Source organism: Coffea eugenioides, chromosome 7 (genome assembly GCF_003713205.1).
Source record: "Coffea eugenioides isolate CCC68of chromosome 7, Ceug_1.0, whole genome shotgun sequence".
Lineage (NCBI taxonomy): Eukaryota > Viridiplantae > Streptophyta > Magnoliopsida > Gentianales > Rubiaceae > Coffea > Coffea eugenioides.
In genome coordinates, this window is record NC_040041.1 from 9707622 (window position 1) to 9717974 (window position 10353).

The following is a 10353-nucleotide window of genomic DNA, read 5'->3' on the forward strand; positions in this document are numbered from 1 at the left end:
AAAATAGCAATCGAAACAAGCTTAAACAGACTTTTCACTTCATTTGCAAATTGCAGTTTTTCCTTATTCTGGTGAACGAGGTATTTGTCTTTCCAATTCTTATTAATTTTATGCATGTGGTATCACATATGCTCTCAATTTTCATCTTTACATAACTAGTGTATGTAAGATGATGAAATAAAAGTGAATTTGAGGGTGCATTTTGTAAGCATGTTGGCTTAAGCCAGCTTTATTACTAGGAAAAAAGAAGAATTGTGTTTGGGTGGTCCATGATAAGATAAACTTCATAAATGTTCTTTCTTTTTTTGAATATGGTTGAGTTTGAATAGAGAGACTGGACTAAAGATTTGAAATCATTTCAAATGCCTCTAATCATTTACATTATTTAGAAGATATTTAGATTTGTAAATTATCAATTATTTTATTATTTAAAATATATTTTAATAGTTGGCATATTACAAGTCCAAATGTCAATTAAGCGATCCAAACAATTGAAGCGATTTAAATAAATTTCAAATCTTTCGTCAAATTCCTCGATTCAAATAAAGGCAAGCGAATCGCTATCATTCATGAATGGTATTCTTGGGATTTCGTTAAGGTGCCCCTTCATTCATTTTTTTGTTGTGTACATTAATTTCAAGAGGTTAGAATCTTGTAAGTGTAAAGTTGCACAAGATGCTTTAATGATGTTGCGTTTAAGAGGTTAGAATCTTATATATGTAAAGTTGTACAAGATGCTTTAATGAAGTTACGTTTACGCTGTCTTTGTTATCTAACATATAACAAAAATCTTCAATTCGTCGGCCGTACGTGCTCAAGATCAAATCAATGTTACCAAAACTTATTCAAAAGGTCACCATTAACTGCATTTGGTCCTAATTTTGGGCAAAGAATCCTTTGCTTTAATGAAGAATTGAAAACCCAAGTCTCTAGTTAAGCAATATTTCTTAAAAAGGAGAGAACAAATACTAAAAGGGGCAATATTCTTGTTAATTAAAAGGTGTTTACTCCTAGATCGTTCCATGAATACTGTGATCCTGTTGGCCTTCTGTGAAAGAAGGTTTAATGAATTAATGGTACAAGGAATACTCGTTTACAATGGGTGAAAGTTTTAGGTGATGTGATGTAATTAACTCTCATTTGTGTGAGAACTTTTTTCATTACTTTTCTTTTGTTTTTGCTTGAAAATGAGATATCTATTTTATATAATTTGATTATGTAGACGTAGTTATACACCTTACACATGCATGCATGTGATCAGGGAAAAATCAACTTATAAAGATATTTATTTAATCGTTATAATTTAATTTATTTTTTTGAGGAATTATAAGTGAAAAAATTTAAATTCAAAACTTTCCACTTAAAAAAAACACACAGACACACACGCAGAGTCAACATGAGTACGTCGTACATTTCAAATCATCGAAACAAAGAAAACCCTACTTTACCCATTTTTTTGTGTATTGTTTGCATAGAAAAAACATGATAAAACAGTCGACATAATTTTTGCCAAATTCATGACACAGATAATAAAGATCTATGTTTGACTCCAAATGAACGGCAACCAAATAATACAATCACAAATTTGATGACAACACAAAGGTTAGGTTACCTAGCAGCAACAAAGAAAATTTGAAACTACTTCAACATTATGGTAATATAATAAGTTTGATGTTATTATGCATAAAATATGACAGTAGTCAAGAAACCTCAAAAAGGCAAACTTTGGATTTAGGCTAAAATTGAAAGGCACACAGGAAAAGTCGCATGCAGTTAAACAAGTAAAAACAAACATCCAACACATTCATATATGTTTGTCCAAGGGGGAAAGAGTGCGAGCATAAGCATATTTTGCCTCCCAAGGTACTTTTACATGCATGGAATATAATTGTTGATCAAATTAAATGTTTTAGATGCAATCTAAATTTCTCTTGCACAAATTACTTTTTTCTTAGTTATACATTGTATGTGGATTATGGGAATAGTTAGGGTAAATTCTTCTTGCTTTGAAATGTTGCACAACTATAAGTTTTCAACGCATGATTTGCTATACTGTAACTAATGATTGATGCATACTTATGTATTTGCGACAAAAAAAGAAAGTTAAAACTTTTTCTATACTAATTTTATTATTTTTAATTTAGATTAATCTTTCCTACACTGATAGTGTATACACTGTCAACGTTAGATGAATGACAACTATGTAAAATTTGAATTTGAAATTTAATTTTTGCACATGTCATGGATTTAACAGTGATAGTGTGTCTACTGTCAGTGTATATAAAATTTGAAATTTAATTTTAGATTCTGAGAGTTACATTAGGCTAATGAGTAGATGATTTTAAAAAACAGATAAAGAGCAAATATAGATTGTAGCTATTTCCGTAGTAGCCAATATTCATGGATAGCAAGGGATAGGATTTAGAGTTTTCAAAATTTTCAAAGAATTTTTTTTTTTTTTTCAAAGAAGAGACACTACAAACCATTGACTATTGTCCCCTGTTATAGAGCCAGACACCTAGAGCTTGAATAGAAAATTTTAAAAGCTAAATAACTAGTTACAATTAACAAGTGTCCCTAATTTATTCTAGAAGACAGGCCAACAAGTGCTTAAATTTTGATGCCTCTCAACACTATAATAGAATTGTGTCCTAAATGTAAGTGTAGTAAAGCTGGACATTGGTATGAGATCATTCTGTACATCTAAAGTAAGAACTGGTATGGAATAAAACATAAACATCAATAATAAATAGGTTCAAGGAAAGAATATTAGATCATTTCCATGAAAATTTTCTTTTACTCCCTCTAAGTTAGTGGTGAGGCTTGTTATACCAAAATAAATAAATACACACATAAAATAAAAAAGATACTGGTAGGTGTAATATGGACATAATAATTTTGGTTGATCAAGATGAGAAAACTAGCTCTTTTTTTTTTTTACACCTTTTTCACATATATCTACCTTAAAAGTGATGATACACATAATATGGACTAAATCTAATGCTTTAGTTACACAAAATATAAACATATAAACTACCCATATGTATCACATATTCACATAAATGTATTATAAATAATGCTTCCCAATACTGTAGGCATTTTATTAAGAAAAAAAAGGTATATTTTGATGTGTTTACTAGTTAGCTTCTTGGTCAAATCTAACAATCTGCTGCCATGCCATAATGGTCTGGGAACTAGGAAGCAGCCAGACAAGAAAATTAATCATGAGAAGACAAATGTATGACATGGGGAGCTTTTAACTTTTTTTTAAGACTTTGTAGATTATGTTTTATAGTCATTGTTTAGTCATTACGTACAGAAAAATCTGTCTTGATACTTCCAATAATACGAAGTATTATATGATTAAAGATGAAGAGTCTGACATGATTTCGTAGTATATATGTCATGCAGACTTTGTTTTAACCACTTCATAGACATTTGGAAGTTACATATAGTTTATCTCCATGTCTTTATTCCTTTTTTCTTTTCAGGTCATAAAAATATTAAATTCTTGTTTTCAATTCAACTTAGGTCACCAATCTTGTAGGTGGTTTCCCATCCTTCACCAATATTACAATAAATGAGTCTAAAAATTGTAAGATTATGATCATGTCTCCTAGAAGGTGATCAAAATTAGAATCAGCATGTGAACAATTAAACTAATTACCTAACTATAGTTTTGACCAAAAGGTTTCATAAATATCAAGGTCTAAACATTTTGTCAGCAAGCTGAGTGACATCTTCTTTATATATATAGAGTGAAAATCAGCCATTTGGCACATTTTCACTGTGCAAGCCTGGCTTGAGAGATGACCTAGCTGCTAGTTGAATTTTTGAAGCGAGCTCAGCATATAAATCTTAGATTAAAATAATTACAATAGGGTTCGAAATTTATTACAAGAGTTTACAAATTCAATCATTTAAATGTGGAAGTTGATGGATGCATGCGCCTAATTACGCATGGTTGATGATTTAAGGCCGATTCTTTTTTTTTTCCCCTTTTCTTTTCTATTTTTCTACTCAGTTTTGCATAAACTAATTAAGGGATAGCTTCGAAAAAAGGGTAAGTGGAATAATGGTACTATGACTGAGTTTTGATTCTTCGTAAGAATGACTATTTGGAGCCTGCATCAGAATTAAATTGTACTAGTTAGGCAACATGTCTCGTTGGATTGTCGAGAAGGTCTTGATTTAATAGTTAAAATTGAGGGTTTAGAAATTAAAGGTCTTAAATTCTAATTAAAAGTCTCGTTGAATTATCTGTCTGTGCAAAGATTGCCGGTAGATTGATGTCGTTCTCCATTAAAAGAGGGAAAAAAATGGAATTCTTGGTAGCTGATTCTTCACTCTAGGTGGAGAAAATGTATGTTAGTTTCTTTTGATCATTGTGAGAAAAGCATCCAAATTCAAAATAATTGGAAAACTATTGAAGTTGAAAAATAACACCTTTTACTTCCAAATCTAGATCTAATTAATATCGAGCTAATTACAAGCATTTCAATCCAAACAAGTGCCATGCATGGGACGGCAATTTTGCTGAGATAGCACATTAACAGATGGTATAAAAACAAGCTAAAAGAAGAGTGGGAGCTGGGAAGACATATATCTTCATGGGTCTGAACCAGTGGATTTCCTTTTTGTGAAAATGATATGATGTATTCGAACATTCAATTTAGCCTTGAGATAAATTAAAATTCACATTGCAAGTTTGGCAATGGATGGTAATGATTAGCATATGTACACAAAAATAGGGTTTTGCTTCATCTTAATAGTTAACACCACTAAAATTTACAAGACTCCTAACTATCAAAATTATGTCTAACAATCTAAAGGAGGACGATTTGTTCATTAAAGAAGTATAGTTGGGATTTATTAATTTCTTTAAAATTTAATATGTAGGCCAGCAAAAGTAATAGTTTCCTTAATTATCATTCTTTTTTAAGTCGGATGAGACATGTAGAATCTAAAGAGACACAACAAATAACAATTAAAGAAGAAATGAAGCATATATGCTTGTCCAGTTGTCCCACTCCATTTGTTGTTGCTTTTTTCAGCCGTAGTAGATACCTCTTGTTATTGGCATGAAACTGAAAGCAAAACCTACAATGCTTTGTGCACCAAGATATATATATATATGTATGTGCCTAGCTATTTTAACTAAGGGAATTGATCCAAACACGTAAAAGGCAACCACCATTTTCATTTTTGGGAAAGAAAAAAGAATAATTGAATGTAGTGAATCTTGAAATGAAAATTGAAAAACTTCCATGTTTTTGCTTTGCACCGTTAAATATTGTTGAAACTTGAAAGATCAATTGTAATTGGAGACAAGAAGATCAAACAAATTCTTGACACATCTTATAGGGGAACCATCCATGTCCTTTCCAAACATCATTTCCCATCTAGGGTAAGGCAATTTCCCATGCATGGGAAAATCTCTACCATTAATTCTAAACTCAGTTATATTGTGTTCATGCATGCACATGCACTTGCTTTAACTTTCTTCATCGAACTTTTGGTCATCTGCTTTGAATGTGTGGACTGCATCTAATGCGATCTACGCCAAGAAATATTACTGGACGGTCAAAATATACCATAAGCTGCAGCATCGGATAGCAATGAACAATGTGGGAGACTATATTCTGTTGAAAATTCTGAAGTTGGAAGAACTTTTTGGACCACTACTCTACTGCTCTAGGAAGAAAAAGATTCATGTTCTGCAGCAAAGAAAGTGTACGGCACCAGCACTTCGAAATCTGCATCTTGTACTCTAGATATCATGCCAAAGAAGCATCAAGCCTGCTAAAAAAAACCCAAGTTGGAGACTAGTTAAAGAGTAAATTGATAGAGAAACTCAGGTGTAATGAGACATGAATGAAGCTATTAATAGTCGATTATTGTCTCTTTAATTGATTGAGAAATTATTGCAACGAGACATGATCTACACATATATAGGAGTTAGGACCATGTATCTAGTTTCATTGTCCTAATAACTCCTATGATTTGTAAGTCTTCGAGCTCATGTATCTAGCCAGATAAGCTTTAGCTAGTGATTGGAAGGCCTTACAACTGACTGAAAAGACAAGCTATATATAATTCAATGACTACTGCGTGTAACAATCTACCACGTACTGACATTAATTAAAGAATTCCAGATGAATATTTTCCTTTTCTTTTCTTTTTCCTTTCTGGTTTTAGCTGAGGAATAAATCCTCTCGAGAAAGGATGGGGCATGGAATTCTGAAAAGAAAATGAAAATAAAATAGGAGTTTTGGGGCTGTGTAGGATTTGGTGGTTGAAATTGCTATGCAACCACATGTTCATGGCTTGATGCTTTATATCTCAGATAACAATTGCTTATAAATGTACACCTTGTAAACATAAGTGTACATCAAATCCTTATCAATTTAACGATATTTGCTGTAAATAAAGGCCAGGACAGATCAGGCTAGTTAGCTTGTCAGTTGGTGAACATTTTATCCTTCAATTGACCAAAAAGGTGGTTGTACAGGACTCTAGTACAATGCCAATCTGATATCAGCCTTTAGCTTGTGGAGTATCTGATGGATTCACTTGTTTAACAAGTGGAAAATATTGAGGGAGCCTGCAAAAGCAAAACAAACTAATACTACATAATTTAAACCAAATAAATCTCTTCAAATGTTATAAAACCATCATGTATGTAGTTATTAATTAATGTGGCCGTTTGACCTCAGGAAGATGTTGAATAATTTCTCAGAACCAGCTATTTGCTGCCGATATTCAATTGGAGACATCAGCTAAAATTTGAATAGGAATTTCTTCTGCTACAAGATTCTAGACTTCCCTTCTTCCTTTGCATGATTTCTTTAATTATCAGGTGATATTTTCATTTGTTTTCTCTGTCAACATCAGACCGCCTTTCCACTACTTTCTATTGTTCCCTTATGCCTTCTTTGGTTAGCTTAAAAACCCCCCTCACCCCATCCCTCGTTTCATAACATTCCGCAAGCCCAAAAAACTCTTCCAAAAGTTTAAACCTTTCTTCCACAACTTCTCTGCATTGCCTACTCAATCATGACCGGGAAAAAGAGCCAAAACAGCCCAGTGGGAAGTCCATTATCGGGTAATGTCTCCGATTGCTCATCTAAGGAGCAAGACCGCTTTCTTCCGATAGCAAATGTTAGCCGGATCATGAAGAAATCACTCCCTGCAAACGCAAAAATATCAAAAGAAGCCAAGGAAACCGTCCAAGAATGTGTATCTGAGTTCATTAGCTTCATCACGGGCGAAGCGTCGGATAAATGTCAAAGGGAAAAGAGGAAGACCATCAATGGTGATGATCTTTTGTGGGCTATGACGACATTAGGGTTTGAGAATTATGTCAGTCCATTGAAGGTTTATCTCAACAAATATAGGGAAAATGAAGGTGACAAAAGTTCCATGGTCAGAGAAGAGGATCAGCTTCCACCTATTAGTCCTAATAAAACCAGTAGTGGCCATGGTGAAGTGTCTAGAGGTAATGATCCCATATCAGCAAGGCCTAATTTTCAGACTCTTTCCAATGCTTATTATTCACTTGATTCAAAGGTGGCCTCAAAAGGCCATGGAGATCCAGGAAGGATGATTGGCTATGGTGAGAATTTGATGGCCGGTGCCTACAATATTGGCAAAATCCATGAAATTGAGGGAAGTGGTAATAGGGTCATCACCACTAATCTTCATCATGGGATTGAGTGGTAGACTTGGGAATATATATATAAGATACCACATATATATATAGTATTAATAATTTGTAACTTTTTTGTATGGACTTTAATTTTCTTAGCTTTTTGTTAACATGACTATAATGAAGCATTTTGACTAGAATGCAATTTGGAGGACTATCATGTTTTCCATGTATATTAGGCTAAAATACCTGTGTTTCTTGCTTTAAGACGACTGTCTTGGTGACTATATCATATTACTAGTAATGGGATTTTCATTTCACGGTTATGGAGTAACTACTTTGGCAGCTACAAAAGGGATAATTCCTTGAGGCATTAATTACAATTAGCCCCTTGAATGTGGGGTTATTTGCACTTTGCCTCACTTAATGTATACAATAGGCACTTTACACATTAAATAAATAAATAAATATATATATATTATATGCATTAGGAGTGACAGTGGGGTGCATCGTAGATCTAATTGAGGGGTAGGGAGGGGACGCCGCCGCCGCCGCACCAAGATTTGAAAAATTCTTTCATAGTCTTTGAAACTAATTAAATTTTCACTTGTATCCTAATAGAAATAAGATTTTGTCCCTCTAAAATTTTGTAAATCCTTCAACACCCCCTTAAAAGCTAACATTTTCCATGTTAATATTAGTGTTTACTCCTCAAAATTTTTAAAATACATAAGGATACCTTCTTAAATGTACAGTTTTACTAATTTTGTTCCCTCAAACCTTAATCTCTAGTTTCGCCAATGATAAGACAGGCATCCATTCCCGCATTCCTATTGCGCTGCCGCTACCCCGGTGCTTGCTTCCCTTCCCAATCCTGCTCACCCTTTTTTTTTTTCCTATTGTGTTTCTTTGGGAAATTTTTTCAAATGAGCTTAAGCATGTAAAAGTCAAGATTTTCATACAAACTAATTCAAAGTTTTTCATGAATTTAATTAAGGAACACTTAAATTAATTTATATATTATAATACATTTTTTTATAGCACTACATATTATGTGTGTTTATATTGAGGTGGGACTAATAGACAAGGAAAGCAGCCGGATTGCTCTCCGGTCCCTTACCCCCCTATGTTTTGAAACTCGGACCAAGTAATGACTCAATAGAACTCAGAGGTTAATGGATTCAATTGGTTAGACTCAAGGTCGAACTGAATAACATTATAATGATGTCATAAATATATTTTTAATTATATATAAAATAAAAATATAGAATAAATATATACTCATAGTGATTTCAACCTTTCTCTAGATGTCGTATATATTGAGGGGTCAAATTAATGACAACCAAATCAAACACAATTGATGGTAAAGTATACAAAGCACTCTGACAAAAACATTTTTGAGTAAGATATAATAATATTAATAAGTCTCTAATTCTATAAGATGAGAAATTTATAATGAAAATATGAATCGTTGTAAAAATGAAAAAACTAAGGGTGCAATTTGCAAATGAGTAATAAAAGAATTCCATATGTGTAATTATAATTGTTCAACATATTAAGGGGTCAAAGTACATAATATGAGAAAAGTTTTCCTTCTTGTTTCTTCTTCTCCGCCCGTCCGCCGTTAAGAGCCGTCCACATTCCAGATCTTTATGTCGCGCATCACAAAGTTTCCAGTTCACGTGCTTGGTGTTTTTTTTTTTTCTTCTAATGGTTTCTTTTCATTTCTTTTACACTCTCTTCTTCTTCTCTCTCTCTTTTTTTAATCTTTCTTTTACCATTCTTGATTTCTTTTTCTTTTCTTTTGATTTTAGATCTTTTCACTCTTTCTCATGTGAGACTTCTTCATCTCTTCTTCTTTTCCTCTCATCCTTTCATACATTTTTCTTTTATTTTTCTCTTGATTTCAAATCTATTAAACATTTGACCAAATCTCGAGCTTTTAGAGTTGCAATGGAAATTCAGCAAAAACAGAAAATAGCAAAAAACCAGATTTTTTTGGATTTATTGGTTCACGGTCAAATCGGGTTCTGATCGAGTTTCTTGCATCTGATTTTTAATACTAATTTGAAAAAGAAAACTAGCCGATTCTCAATTAAATTGATTAAACTGACCAATCCATTTCGAATTTAAAAACACAGTCGCCCACCCCATTTAGGGTAGGGGGGAGAGATGGCCCACCTGTTTCGTTTGTTACTTATAGAACATGTACTACGATTATCGATGCTTATACTTATTGTCATTTCTAATTATAGAGGACATAGTAAAAATGAGCTCCAAATTCAAAGTTACTAAATTAATTATGCAACCTTGTTTCCCAAAAAAAAAAATCTAATGCATGCTTTCTTTAGTCTAAGTATCACACATTTGAGATAATCGCCTGTATTACATTTCTTTGCCACTCGAAATCACGGAAGCCAGAGGCTAGAAACCTCCATAATTTAGCAGTGGAAAAAGTGGAGAAAGCTATGTTATATATCACCCATGTCTCCCATGAGCCAGCTTTTGGTGATGCCCAGTGATTTAGACTAAAAGAGAAGTTTAATCATACTCAGGATGCATCTTCCATCACGAAAAACTCGTGGTCCTTGAAAAGTCATTACAACTAATTTCAATAGGACAAGATGCACTCTTGTTGCCATATTGACAAGGTACATTTATTTAATGAGGAAAAACATGTAAAACACAAGTGTAGTTATATGATA

General features: G+C 32.9%; 1 protein-coding gene across 1 annotated transcript; it reads left to right on the forward strand.

Moving 5' to 3' along the window:
• The first annotated feature begins 7002 nt into the window (after positions 1–7002).
• Positions 7003–7874, forward strand: LOC113778539 (nuclear transcription factor Y subunit B-3-like). The gene has a single exon (XM_027323978.1). It carries the CDS (start codon positions 7057–7059, stop codon positions 7720–7722), a length of 666 nt encoding a protein of 221 aa, XP_027179779.1. The 5' UTR covers positions 7003–7056; the 3' UTR covers positions 7723–7874.
• Positions 7875–10353: the final 2479 nt, after the last annotated feature.

Bases quoted from the DNA above. Each gene is read 5' to 3' on its own strand.
- LOC113778539 (XM_027323978.1), top strand. From the start codon at position 7,057: ATGACCGGGAAAAAGAGCCAAAACAGCCCAGTGGGAAGTCCATTATCG.